Source organism: Bombina bombina, chromosome 4 (assembly GCF_027579735.1).
Source record: "Bombina bombina isolate aBomBom1 chromosome 4, aBomBom1.pri, whole genome shotgun sequence".
NCBI classification, from domain to species: Eukaryota; Metazoa; Chordata; class Amphibia; order Anura; family Bombinatoridae; genus Bombina; species Bombina bombina.
The window spans coordinates 334,197,728-334,213,193 of NC_069502.1; the positions used below are offsets into that span (position 1 = coordinate 334,197,728).

At 41.7% G+C, this 15,466-nt stretch overlaps 1 protein-coding gene across 1 annotated transcript in view; it reads left to right on the forward strand.

Annotated features, from left to right (window-relative positions):
• KCNAB1 (potassium voltage-gated channel subfamily A regulatory beta subunit 1) overlaps positions 1-15,466 on the forward strand; it is a 427,823-nt gene that overhangs the window by 306,410 nt on the left and 105,947 nt on the right. Inside the window, exon 8 of the mRNA XM_053710077.1 lies at positions 12,980-13,066. Within this exon, the coding sequence (XP_053566052.1) occupies positions 12,980-13,066 (87 nt within the window). The remainder of the gene's footprint in view (positions 1-12,979; positions 13,067-15,466) is intronic.

A 15,466-nucleotide genomic window follows, 5' to 3' on the forward strand; every position in this document is an offset into this window, starting at 1 on the left:
GAAGAGAGCTTGTGTGTGATTGAGAATGTGTGATAAAAATGTGTGTGAGTATGTGTGTGTGTGTGAGAGAGAACTTGTGTGTGTTTGAGAGTGTGTGATATGCCCCATGTAAAAACTAACATGTATGGCACCCTCATCCTTTCCAACTTGGGGTTCAGTTGATTACATTATATATTAAAAAAAAAAACACAGAAGAAAAATACCAAAGCCTGGTTTTTCTTTTTTTAAACATTTATATAGATGGTATTTCTTGTCAAATTGATGCACATAGGTCTAAACGTTGGCGAATACAATTTACTTCAGAGTGATATGGACAAGTGATCAGAGTATGATTAATCACTAACAGGTTAACAACACGTATGCGTGCAAAACCCTGCAACACACACAGAGTAGAAGGTGAAAAGCAAATGATTTAGGGGAGCACAAGCTTTCACACACATTGCTTAAGTTTGGAGAAGAGCAAGCACAAAGTCTTATATCAACTTACTGCAGTGTAGCAAAGTGGCAGAATAGAAGACGTGGGCACATTGCTTAGTGCGAGCTGACCTGTTAGAGCTGAGACGGAGCGCCAATAGTGTTGCAAACGGCCGTTTGAGTTGCGTGAGACGTCAGCGTCGGCTCAGCTGTTCGTTTGTTTCCGTTCTCGGAGGATGCCGTGTTTTGAGATTAGTTACCAGAGGTAGGTGAATTGGTAACGATGTTGATGTTTGACTGATGCACAGTACTCTGCAATAATCCCTTGAAGGAGAGGAAGCTTATGATAGATTTGTTCCATATAAGGACTGTGGTATTATGAAGCTCCAATTGCAATGATGCAGAGACAAGACAGCTGGAGGCTCGGCTGCTTTAATTAACTATAAGTCACTGTAGGCAGAAAGTTTATAGGTATAGATACCTTTGGTTGAACTTTAGGAAAGGGCTTGGAATAAGGTGTTGACGTTATCTAAGCACTGGGTTGAGGGCGTGGATCAGTTTTAAAGGTGGAATGGGAGGAGTTTGGACAGGATGCTAGGAACAGCTGAAAGAATCCTGACACCCGGCTGCATTCGCTCCATAAGACGCACAGAAATTTCCCCTTACTTTTGAGAGGGGAAAAAGTGCGTCTTATGGAGCGAAAAATACGGTACCCCAAACACACATCCAAGACGACCACTGCCTTGCTAAAGAAGCTGAGGGTAAAGGTGATGGACTGGCCAAGCATGTGTCCATACCTAAACCCTATTGAGCATCTGTGGGGCATCCTCAAATGGAAGGTGAGGGAGCACAAGGTCTCTAACATTCACCAGTTCCATGATGTCATCATGGAGGAGTGGAAGAGGACTCCAGTAGCAACCTGTTAAGCTCTGGTGAACTCCATGCCCAAGAGTGTTAAGGCAATGCTGAAAAATAATGGTGACCACACAAAATATTGACACTTTGGGCCCAATATGGAAATTTCCACTTTAGACATTAATGGCTGTGTGTTGAGTTATTTTGTTAGATACTATATATATATATATATATATATATATATATATATATATATATATATATATATATATATATATATATATATATATATATATATATATATATACATATTTACACATAAAAACACATACACATATACATATATAGACATTTTTATATGTGTGTTTATATATATATATATATATATATATATATACACACACACACTTTTGAGCCCTTTCCAGTCAAATACCTTGAAACTTGAAAAATTATTTTAATCAATTTTAATGTGTTAAAGGGACAGCCTACTCCAGAATTTATATTGTTTAAACAGATAATCAGTTTATTACCCATCCCTCTGTTTTGCTTAACCAACACTGTTATATTAAGGGGATGTGATTTAGACAGAGCAGACGATTTTAAACAACTTTCCAATTTACTTCTATTATTTAATTTGCTTCCTTCTCTTGTTATTCTTTGCTAAAAGGTTTATCTATGAAAGCTCAGGAGCAGCAGAGAAACTAGGTTCTAGCTGCTGGTTGGTCGCTGCATATATATATATATATATATATATATATATATATATATATATATATATATACCGATTGTCATTGGCTCATCCATGTGTTCATTTAGAAACCAGTAGTGCATTGCTGCTCCTTCAACAAATGATAGCAAGAGCATAAAACAAATGATATAATAGAAGTAAATTAGAAAGTTGTTAAAAATTGTATTCTGTATCTGAATCATTAAATATTTTTTTTGGGTTTCATGTCCCTTTAATACACTTTTTTCCTCTGTGATTACCTTGTATCTAAGCATCTGCAGACTACCCCCTTATTTCAGTTCTTTTGACAGATATACATTTTAGCCAATCATTACTGACTCATAAGTAACTATATGGGAGTAAGCAGAATGTTATCTATATGGCACACATGAACTAGTGCTGTCTAGCTGTAAATAAACTGTCAAAATGCACTGAGCTAAGAGGCAGCCTTCAAGGGCTTAGAAATTAGAATATGAGCCTACCTAGGTTTATCAGAATCATGAAAGTTTAATTTTGACTAGACTGTCCATTTAAAATGTGTTTTACTGTGTTTTGAATACAAATATTTTACATATACTTAGAAGAAAATGTTGTAAGTGCACTTCATCATTGACTGTCTATTATTCTTTTTGCTGCACCCCGGGCATTAGGCATTATCTGGAGTGCTTGTTTCCCTGCATAATGTGTATATATATATATATATATATATATACACACACAATACACAGGTATAGATATATATTTTACAAAACAATCATTATATATATATATATATACATACATATATATATATATATATATATATATATATATATATATATACTGTGTATATATATATATATATATATATATATATATATATATATATATATATATATATATATATATATATATATATATATAAAATACATATTTTATAATAAAAAGAAAATTTGTATTTATGTGAAAAACATTGGAATGTAAAGTTTTCATAACTACCTTCGGCTTTAGTGCTACTGGTCGAATGTGGTGTCAAGTTAGCTCACGAGCAAGAAGTATTTGTTTTTTTTAAATAGCATGCCCCATTGAAGTCTATGGGGAGAAGTGAACAAGGTCGCTATATCCGAAGTCCTGAAGTTAGAGCGCATTGGTCTTTTACTTGTGAGCTAACTTTTTCCTTTTAATACGTGCACTAACCTGGCCACATTCAAATTTTACTTTGCACACAGTTAGCGTGAGAGTGAAAAAGTTAGTTATCACCCCACTTATAATCTGGCCCTTTATTGGGCTAACAGTCATTATTAGTTGACTGTTGTAATAATGGGGTTAGGGATTAAGGTCAGGCCTATCACTAGGTATGGGGTTTGGGGGGCCAGAGAGGGCTGCAAATCATTGTTAAAGTGATGGTAAACTTTCTACATATACAATTCCATAATTACATACTAATTGTTATTAGAATGATATTTGCAATGGGGTTTTTTTGCTTTTGTTTTAAATATTTTATAATCTTTTCGAATATATGTATATCATACATTTTTCTACCTGTCAATTACGGTCCTTCACTCCGTCCTTACCAGTTTTCCTGGATTCAACATAGTGACGTTTATAGAGGGATGTACCATTGTAACATCACAAATAGGGCGGACTGTATTCTTATGACTGACAGTTCTGTTTTACCTTGCACTAGATGGGCATTTCTGTGTTCCAATTTGTATGTGCATGCTCAAATTTTACAGTGTCCCAATGCAAGTAAACAGTGAATCACCCCTCTGATTATAATGAGCATTTGCTATTGTATATTATTTATTATAAATAAAATAAAGAAGGAAAACTAAATATATCTTCATTTAGAATGAGTGTCACACCTAAAAGGACAAAATTATAATATTTTTATATATGAAAACATATATTTTGTACAAAGTGTTTGCTGCGTTTCGAGCAGAAGCTACTAGCGCAAATCCATGTAAACACTGAATCGCAACAAAATCTACAATTCAGTGTTTACTCTTTCGTCATCGTGGACCTTACTCTAGTCTTAGTGCGCATGTGTGTGCTTTTCATGCACGCTCATGTTGACACTTCTTCTTGGGGATTGATGACAAGAGCGGTAGCGTAGCGCATGCGCGTTATAGTTGGTACGTTATCCCATTAAAAAAAGCCTGTCAACTGACACGCATTGCAATTGGTCCAAAGCGATGTGGTCAGTAAAAAAAAAAAAAGCACTAGGGAGCGGGGCCGAGAAAGGATGCAAGAGAATATGGAAAAGAGACTGGAATATATACACTTCGAAGGTATTGAAGAAAAAAACAAAAATGTCAGACTGCATTTTAAGCATTTCCTTTTAGATGACACTTAGCAAAAACACTTTGTTTACCATCACTTTAAGCAGTATGCTGCAGGTGTCTCTGGCACATAGAGGGTTAATAGGAGTCTACCTAATTTTGCAGTCCAAAAACCAAATGTGCATTATTAAATAAAAGCAAAATGGTGAAAAAATTGTGTGGCCTATGTAGTGATTGTAATAGGTGACCTGCTATGCTCCAAAACCATACAGATATGTGTGTATGTCTTTTTAAGGGATTTGCACAGGGGCATTATGGGTAGAGTGAACTTGTGTATTTTTGGGGTTATTGATTTTGCCGGTTTTTATTAGGTTAAAGGGACATAATACTCATATGCTAAATCACTTGAAACTGATGCAGTATAACTGTAAAAAGCTGACAGGAAAATATCACCTGAGCATCTCTATGTAAAAAAGGAAGATATTTTACCTCACAATTTCCTCAGCTCAGCAGAGTAAGTTCTGTGTAAAAAGTTATACTCAGCTGCTCCCAGCTGCAGGTAAACAAATTTAAAAAAATGAAGAAATGAACAGCAGCCAATCAGCATCAGCAGTGCTGAGGTCATGAACTCTTACTGTGATCTCATGAGATTTGACTTAACTCTCATGAGATTTCATAGTAAGCTTCCTTTACCTGATTGGTGAAATAATGAGAGTGCACGATGCTAGTCCCTTCAGATGTCCCAGGACAAACACACTAAAATGCTGCTTAGAAATCCTTTACAATGGGAGGTGGCTACTGAGGAACTTTTGAGGTAAAATATCTTTCTTTTTTACATAGAGATGTTCAGGTGATATTTTCTAGTCAGCTTTTGACCCTCCTATGCATTACTCTGCAAGAATAAATAAATGACACAGACACCAACCTGGGTTGTAAAGGCCGCAGCTCCACATTTATTACCAATAAATATATAACATTAACATATAAATATTAACCAAACAATTAACCAATTGACAATAACCCTAAAACCCTCAGGAGGTGCTTGCCTAAACTAAGCCACCAGACTTTTTGTCCACCTACCATCCAACTTGCCTCCCCTAAACACACAGGGGGTACACCTCATTAACGATCCACTTAATCCACCCAGCAAGCACCCCCCGCCAAATTAGCTGCGACAAAGCCATAATTAGGGAGGGAGGGAGAAACTGCTTCTATCACGATGATTCTAGAAGAGGCCGTGTCTCCGGTGGCCCTCTCCTTAAGTAAACAAAACCCCGCCCCCTTCAAGCCACCACCCCTTGCTTGCTTCAGTGAGGGTCAAAAGCCCTCCCTTTCCATCCCGTCATTCCGGGCTCACTTGACCCTCCTATGCATTACTCTGCAAGAATAAATAAATGACACAGACACCAACCTGGGTTGTAAAGGCCGCAGCTCCACATTTATTACCAATAAATATATAACATTAACATATAAATATTAACCAAACAATTAACCAATTGACAACAACCCTAAAACCCTCAGGAGGTGCTTGCCTAAACTAAGCCACCAGACTTTTTGTCCACCTACCATCCAACTTGCCTCCCCTAAACACACAGGGGGTACACCTCATTAACGATCCACTTAATCCACCCAGCAAGCACCCCCCGCCACCAGCGAGGCTGACCCAGCCTCAGCCCACCACCTGCTGCAAGGCCTTTAGAACCCCTTCATGTAAATTAAAATTGAACAGATGAATGCCCACCTCATTTAGGTGCACCAAGTCTTTCTCGTAGAAACATCGTCCTGACTCCCCCTCAAACTCCACATGTCTGATTGATGTCCCAACTCTCTTAGTCACAAAACCACTTATTGTCCTATTAACTTTCCTCCTTGAAGCATCCAACCGTGTCTCATCCCAAGCAGCTCTCCATGAACACCTTGGTTCAATCTCGGACCATATCAACATTAACCCTGGAAACAGCTCCCACAACCTTTCCATATCCCTTCGTATCGAGTCAATAAGTGTCTTTTGAGGTAAATATCCCAAGTCATTGCCTCCTGCATGAATAAGTAACATACCTGGTGGGTTGAACAGGCGGGCATACTCCACTACCTTAATAAGGATCTGGTCCCATTTCATGCCTCCGAAGCCAAACCACCTCAGAACAGCCGTATTCGGGTCAATCCCCAATTGGCTCCCCTTCTCCTTAGACATAGCTGCTACTCTTGCTCTTGCTATATACGAATGACCAATTAGCCAACATGAAATGGGACCTGCAAAAACACAAAAGACCACATTAGCGAATTATAACCGCAGCGCAGGACGAACATATGACTGAAACCTCCTAGATTCCCATCTACCAATTCTCCTGATCACTTGCTCCCCCAAACCTAATGCACTAGCCTCCGTAGCCGCCCCTATTCTGAATGAGTGGGACCCAAACTCCGATGCTGCGAACCCGCCCCATCCAAAGCTTTTTTAAACACTGCTACAAACTGAAAGCGTGATAAAAAGGACCCATCCTCATGCACCAACAGGGGCCCCCCATCTTGACTCCTCACCTCCAAAAATCTCTGTACTGCCGAAACCGGGAAACACTCTCCCCCCACCGCCCCCAGGCTGACCAGCGCACCTTTGCCTAGCTGATCAGTCTTTGACTTTCGTAACCAAATATGAACCTTATCCCCCTCCAACCAAACATCCCCAAACTGTAAACCTCCAGCCACCCGTCTATTTGCACTCACCAATTCTGATATTCGGAAAGCCCCGAAAAAGGCTAACACAAAAGCTGATTTAAAAAGTAAGAATTCAAAGTAAGATTTACACATACCTTGCAGCACCCTAACCACCGCCTTCAGAACAGAAAAAACCAAAGGCCTCCTAGCGTCCCCCCTTTCCTCTCTCCGACTCCAACCTCTGGCCGCTAGCCGCACTACAAATGTCTTAGTTACATCCTCCCAGCCCAATAACTGAAATAGAAAGGCCAGAGCGGACAGTCGCCTCTGCACCATAGCTTTAGAAGCCCCTTCAGCTTGCCAATCCTTTATCCACTGCAGCAAAAGGTCTAGCTTGTTTACACTCCTACCCCTTCCCAGGTTACCTCTTACCAGAGCCCACCAGTGATTCCATACTTGCCAGTAGGCCTTCCATGTTGAACGAGCTAATGCTCCCCTCACCAGGCCCACTAGATTGGAAATGCCATGGACCATAGGTTCTTTGGACATGGATCTCCCACCTCCTCTGCGGCTGGGGCCAAGGTTCGAAAACGATCCCACTGCAAACGGGAAAGAGCATCAGCTATCCCATTGTTTTCACCAGCTACATGAACAGCTCTAAAACAGACATTGTTCCTCAAACATTCCAGCACAAACAATCTTAACAAATGAACCACTGGCGGAGAACTAGCTGTCAGTCTGTTAACTGCCATCACCACCCCCATGTTGTCAGATCTAAAAGTGACTCTTTTGTCCGCCAGACTCGATGGCCACACCTTCAAAGCAACCCATAGTGGAAATAATTCCAGAAAGGTAACATTTTTTGTCAGGCCAGCCTCCATCCACTCCCCTGGCCATTGGCCCATGCACCACCGTCCCTCCATGTAAGCCCCGAAACCGATACCGCCAGCCGCATCGGTAAACAACTCCAAATCGGATTCCAGGACCCTAGGCTCCAGGATCAGGGTTCTCCCGTTGAAACTGTCGAGGAACAACATCCACACCTTCAGGTCCTCCTTGTGCTGCCGTGAGAGTCTCACATGATGATGAGGTTCCTTCACTCCCGCCAACGCCATGGACAATCTCCTTGAAAACACCCTCCCCACTGGCATGATGCGGCAGGCAAAATTAAGCTTACCCAACAAAGATTGCAGTTCCCTCAATGTCGCCTTCTGCTTCCATAGTAACGGAATCAATGTTGATTCCCAAGAAATTCAAAGACGTACACGGCCCTTCTGTTTTCTCTGACGCCACTGGAATTCCAAAATCAGCCGCCACTTGCCCAAAAACTTCCAACAGCCTACTGCACTCGTCCTCTCCCGGTCTACCCACGAACAAGAAGTCGTCTAGATAATGGACCAAGGATCTACATTTTGCCCGCTTGGCCACGACCCACTCAATAAACAAACTGAATTTCTCAAAGTACGAACAAGATATGGAACAGCCCATTGGCAATGCTAAATCAACAAAATAAGAGCCATCAAAAAAACAACCTAACAAATGGTGACAGCTCGGGTGTACTGGAAGCAGCCGGAAAGCTGCCTCCACATCCACCTTCGCCAGCAGTGCCCCCCTACCCGCTTTTTGCACCAACTCAGCCGCCTTATCAAATGATGCATACCGAACCGCTGCCAATTCCGGGTCAATCCCATCATTTACAGACTCCCCTTTGGGGTGGGACAAGTGATGTATCATCCGGAACTGACCTGCCGTCTTTTTTGGCACCACCCCCAATGGCGATACCCGTAATTTGGCCAAAGGGCGTTCAGCAAAAGGACCGGCCATACGCCCGAGCTGCACCTCTTTCTGTAACTTATCCCGCACCACCTACGGAAATTCCCTAGCCGACTTCAAGTTTCTAACTACTTGAGATACCGGCCTATCAACAAACGGAATCAAAAACCCAGAACTAAAACCTGCTAACAATAACTCAGCGTCCTCCTTTTTTCCCCACTCACCGTACATTTTTAGCCACGGGGCCATCCTTCCTACCCTCACCGGGGTCCGTGCCAGAAACGGCCACCTCTCCAGCCTGTCCCCCAAGCTTCCCCTTATGGAAGCACCGCCTCTGGGGATGCATTCCCCCGCAAGTGGAGCATTCATGTTTATATTTGCACGTAGTTCCAAATCTGCAGGATCCATCGTTGTATTGGAAACATAGTCCTTTTCTAATCGCCACCGCTGTCCCGCTGGCCTGGCCTCTCCCGAAACCTGCGCTCGCCCCCCGAAAGGACTGGCTCCCCCATAATGGCATCATGATATCCCCATGTCCCGGTCATCCCATTGCATGTCCGGCCTTACAGCAATACGCTGACGAAACTGTTCGTCGTATCGCCACCAGGCCATCCCCCCGTACGTTCTGTACGCTGACGAAATCTCATCATAATAGCAGAAAAGGGGGGAACCCTGTTCTGGACACTTCTCCGCTATGACACAGGACAGTATGCAAAAGGCCCTGGACCAATTTGCAAACGTCTTGGGCAGCTTCCTATACCTCTTTTTTCTCTCCTCCTCTTTCTTACCCGGCTCCGCTTTGTTGTCCTCTTTAATGTCCAAAAATTGATCCAATGGTAAGAGTGAGAAAATCTCCAGAAATTCCCTTTTCCAGATTTTTTCTTTTGTCTCTGCCGTGAAGTGGAGGCCCAATGGTCCTATGGAGCACAGGCATGGCCGCCGGAAAGCCTCTTCGGACACTTTCAGGCCCCCCTGTCCTGCACTGGATCCTCCTGCTGCACTGGGTCCTCCGGCCGGCGTCCCTGCCGGCCCGGTGCCACCTGTCCCGGACGTCCAGGCCCTTGCTGCATCCGCTCCCTCCGTCCTCGGCCCTGTTCCTTGCCTCTCCGCCTGTGCTATCAATGCCCTAATGCCCTAAGCCCCTCCAAAAGAGTCATTCGACCCGCATCCAACCTTGCATTCATACCAGAAGCATTAACATTTTGAGACACCTCACCTGAAATAGTGGGTGCCGTTGAGCGTCCGGATCCTGGCACTGCCAGCCCTCCAGCTGCAGCCGTAGGAACTGTGTCTCCCCTTGGGTCTGCTCTGTCTTCTGTGGCCCTTCTGGATGCAGACCGTCTCCTGGACCTGGAGCGGGTGCGCCGTGCTGTGGTCCTGCCTCTTTCTTGCCGTTCCAGCCTCGCCCAGGTTGGAGACGCCTGGTCCCGATCCCTGCCTCTATAAGGTAGAGGGGAACGTGAGTGCCCCCTCCTGTACCCTGCTCCTGCTTGATCCTCTCTCCTGCTGCCCCTGGCCCGGAGTGGGCTGGGCCGTATGTCCTGCAATGTAGAAGAGAGAAACCTGGCAGTACACTCACTCCTCTCCCGCCTTCTAGATACCTACCTCTCTCTTCCGTCCACTTCCCCCTCCATGCATCTCCTCCTCCCCGGGCCAGAGCTCCCAGCTCCGCCGTCTGCTCCCTCTGAGAAGGTCTGTAACAACTGGGCCAAGGCATCAGACTCACTCACCCTGCCCGTACGGACCGGTCCCGCTGGTGACCTCACTTCCCCTTCTTCCTCTTCGAAGTCGCTATAGCGCTCCAGTATGTGCAGGGAGTCTCCCTCTGCTTCCAGTAGTTCCATGTTCAGGTCCTGAACTGCTGCTGGCCTATTAGAGCCCACTGAAACATCAAAAAATACTATTAACAAAATTCCCCCCCCATCACCAAATTGCCAGTCATGCCTAAGGGAAAAAAATGGCTATGGCTACCCCGCACCCTTTTGGAAACCCTATTTTTATTTATATATATTTTTTTTTCTTTTAATCTTTATTTATTTAAATTTTTTTTTTTTTTTTTTTGCAGCCTGGCCCTTCAGCTCCTACCTCTACGCACAGCACTGGGACCCACTCTTATACACCCCTTACCATCCCTGTGCTACCCTTTTTCCTTGTCTATTAATGTAATTAATTTTTTTTTTTTTTTTATAAACTCTGCCTAACATACGGCCCTGCCCCAGCCTACTAACTTCCCACCAGGCCCAACTCCCATTCTATCTACCTATCCGCTCACAACACAGCCTACCTAGCCCCTCAACCTCCCTTTTTTTTTTTTGGGCCTAATTGAATAGCCACTCCACTCTCCAACCTCACTTGCTAAACCACTCCTTACAATTTTTTTTTTTTTTTTTTTTTTTTTTTTACTTTTACCTATATAATTCTTTTTATTATTTAACTATATATTATTATTTTTATTTTGCGTTTCCGTGCCCCCACAGCCACTTTATCTACAGTGGTGGGGGTTAACTATTGATGCCCCCCTTTCCCCCCCCCGTGCCACTCTCCGGCACCCTTTTTGTGCCGTTCGCGGCAACCCATCCCGGGCCCAAATATGCCCCAAGATTACACCATGTGCCCTGCTGCCCCTGGTGCCCATACATTGGTGACTCAGCGGTACTTACCTTCCACAACCGCCATCCTGCTGCTACTCCGTGCGGCCGCCGACTCCTGCAGCCGAGACCCAGCTCCCGCCTCCACACCATCGTCCGCTCCAAACTCCTTCTGTCCTCCTCCGCTGTTCCTCGACCCCTCCGTCCACGCCTCCTGGCCGATGCCGAGCCGCCTCTCTTACGCCTTCCCGCTCCATCCGGGCTCAATCTCTCCGGCAGCTTCGACCGCCGTGTAGTCCTGGGACGCCTGCTTCCTCTCGCCGCAGCCTCACCTCCACCGCTCTCGCCGATCGCCGCCTTCAACTGCTGGAGGACCCAGCCAGCTCCCTTGTCCCTCGACAGCGAGGTCGCCAGCTCCACAAGCGCCGTCAGCTGCGCCATGGCCGTCAGCTCCTTGATGCGTGGTAGAAGTAGAAACTGCTTCTATCACGATGATTCTAGAAGAGGCCGTGTTTCCGGTGGCCCTCTCCTTAAGTAAGCAAAACCCCGCCCCCTTCAAGCCCCCACCCCTTGCTTGCTTCAGTGAGGGTCAAAAGCCCTCCCTTTCCATCCCGTCATTCCGGGCTCACTTTACAGCTATGCTGCATCACTTTCAAGTGTTTAAACATTTGGGTATTATGGCCCTTTAAGTGCTTATTTGAATTTTAATTGATTGAGTGGTTAATGTTTGTATCTGTTTGGTGATGCTGCTTCTTAATGTCTTCCAAATATGGGGGGGTGGGGAATATCAGTGTTATGCATGTGCAAACTCAAAGTTACATTTGAAAACTTTATGGGGTACTTGGTAATAAATCAAAAAGTATTGTCTGGGGTTAATCAGGTCCTTTTAGCTGAAAATGAAAACAAAAGTGTTTCCAACTGTGATTGTATCGACATCAAATCAGCCTTTTGGCAGCCATTAATGTGCTAATATTTATCAAATAACAGGCAATATAACCAGCAGATACAATTGTCAATAAGATAAAAATATATTTTAAGATGTTTAGAGTTTACAATAACTACCATATGTTATTATCCTGTGCGAAATTAAAAAAAAAATGATTAAGCACATTTAAAGGGACACTAAACCCATTTTTTTTTCATTCATAATTCAGATAGAGCATGGAATTTTAAGCAACGTTCTAATTTACTCCTGTTATCAATTTTTCTTTGTTCTCTTGCTATCTTTATTTAAAAAGCAGGAATGTGATGCATAAGAGCCGGACCATTTTTGGTTGAGAACCTGGGTTATGCTTGCCTTTTGGTGGGTAAATGTCAGCCTCCAATAAGCAAGTGCTATCCATGGTGCTGAACCTAAAATGGGATGGCTGCTAAGATTTACATTCCTGCTTTTAAAATAAAGATAGCAAGAGAACGAAGAAAAATTGATAATGGGAGTAAATTAGAAAGTTGCTTAAAATGGCATGCTCTATCTGAATCATGAAAGAAAACAATTGGGTTCAGTGTCCCTTTAATGACATTTTTATACTAAAGGTGTTATTTTGCAAATCAGCTTTAGCTCATTTTCATTGCATTATAGTGTCCCATGTGACATAGTTCACTGAGGACAGCTCAGGACAACTCAAATGATTTTCTGAAAGGTCAACTTAAAAATCTAATTTGGTCTTTTCTCTAACCGTATGTTATTCATTTTTTGCTGCTTGTAGGATTAAAGGGCTCTCTCCAGAGACTGCAACTGGAATATGTGGATGTTGTATTTGCAAACCGTCCAGATAATAATACTCCCATGGAAGGTTAGTAAGAGCCTTAAAAATGATTGATTCTGGTCTGCTTATTTTTACCACCTGTAGCTGAAAATGAAATTCTGTGTATGAAGAATTCACAGCAGAGAGCTTGTAATAGATATAAACAAAGATGGTCGCGTTATCTCAAATCCATTCTTCATAAGTCAATTTATTACATTTAATCATACTAGGTTGATATATTTTCTCAGAAAAAGGCAGAACAGATTCAGAAGATATTTATTTGTATTTATTTCTTATGAAAACTAAAAAATTAATTTGGGTTTGACATCTGCAACATTGGATTTTTTTTTTATATCTTTGATCATAGATGGTATCTACTTTATTAAACTGCAATGTTAATAAAGTGCTTGATGTAACTTAGAAATTGGTAGTAAAGCAGATTTGTGTCCCATTCAGTCAATACATGTATTATGGGATTTTGTTATTAAACTATTTATTTTCTATTTTACTGGAAAACTAAAAATAGAAACATGCCAACGGAATAAAAATATGAGATATATCTCGGAAGAAAAGGATAACGAAAGTTAATAAAAAAACATTATTATAGCAAATCTGCTAAAAAAAAACCCATTTAGAATAGACTGTGATTATTGCATAATAAAATCAATGTTTACCAAAAATGGGAATAATTTTTAATAATAGAATGTGAAAGGTCTTAAAGGGGTGTGGAAGTTAAAATTAAAATATTATGCTTCTGATACAGCTTCCAATTTGAGAAAGATATTTGCAATTTATTTCTATTATCAGCTATTTAATTTCGTCTGTGTCCTTTGTTGACGAGCATATCTAGGTAGGCTCAGGAACATGCATGTGTCTTGAGTATTGTATGGCAGCAGTGTTTGCAGCAATAGCTAAAACAAAGTTATACATTGTTGAAAACACTCCTAACAATTATATATATATATATATATATAAACATTCTTGCACTCAAGACACATGCATGTTCCTGAGTCTACTTAGGTTCTCTCCAACAAAGGATACCAAGAGAATAAAATAAATTTGATAACATAATTAAATTAGAAAGTGTTTTTCAAAGTGCATGTTACTGTCTGAAACTTGAATTTCAATTTTCATGTCTCTCAAAGAGACATGGAAGTCAAACTTTAGCTTTCACTTTAAAAAGAAACAAAACCCTTTCTAATTTCCTTTTGTTATCAAATGACTCTTTGTATATTATGTTGAAATGTATCTCATTTCTATGAGAGCCTACTGATGTAGGTTTAGTAGCGTGCACGTCTCTAGAGCACCATACATTGTTTCATACACTGCTGCCATATAGTGCCCTTAGTATGCTGATATGGATAGGAGCTATGTGACAATAAGAGGCAAATTTAAAAGTACAAGTAAATTTAATTTGTATTTAATAGTACTACAAAGTTTATTGTTCCATGTCCCTTTAATGGTTTGACGAGCTTTTTGAATATTTAGGTCTTTGGATTCTATCCATTTACAAATTAAATATTTTTGTTAAAAATGAAAGTGAAAATTTCTAGCACAATGATTAAGTAGACATATAAATAAAAAATATAAAAGAAATGAGAAAGTAAGAAAGCAATTTTCTTTTAAACATTGTTCTTGTCTTAAAATATTTTTATCTTAAATATTTGAACAATAAGAGAACATACATTTTTTTCCTGCTATCGGTCCCCAGCATCTGTTATACCATCTGCTGTAACATAACTGGGATATATGAAAAAATAATAGCCAAACAAATTCGCACTATGTGTCATTCCCAACAAATAGCTCAGCTATGATGTTTTTTTATTTTTTTATTTCTTTGATAAAAAACAAAACAGATGTAATGAAGTTGTTTGTGAACATAACATTTTTTATAAACAATGACAATTTAAGGAATATACTGAAGATACTGTGTAAGATTTGCCAGAAAATACACCTCCCTCTCCAATCACTATGTTATTCTATGCCCCTTATTTACTAACTTCTCTTATTTCTCAATTCTTTTGTGAAATAAGGGCTAGATGACGAGTGGGGCACTATTTATCGCTCCTGACTGCACTAGAAGTACGCTTTTTGTGCACATTGGGTAGAGTGTACATTACAAGTTGAAAGTAAAAAGTTTTTGCTTGTGCGCTAACCCAACGCACGCAAAAAGTTAAAGATAGAATATGGTGACCACATGAACGTATTCCTTCATAGGGGTCGATTTATGAAGCAGCAGATGCCACTTCCGACCCACTCCGCTTCAGTTCCGCCTGAAGTGGACGTTATGAAGCTGCTCCTTAACTCGTCCCCCACCTCTGAGGTGGCGGACAGCAATCAGCCCAATCGAATACAATCGGGTTGATTGACACCCCCTGCTAGCGGCCGATTGGCCGTGAAACTGCAGGGGGCGGTATTGCACCAGCAGTTTACCAGAACTGCTGGTGC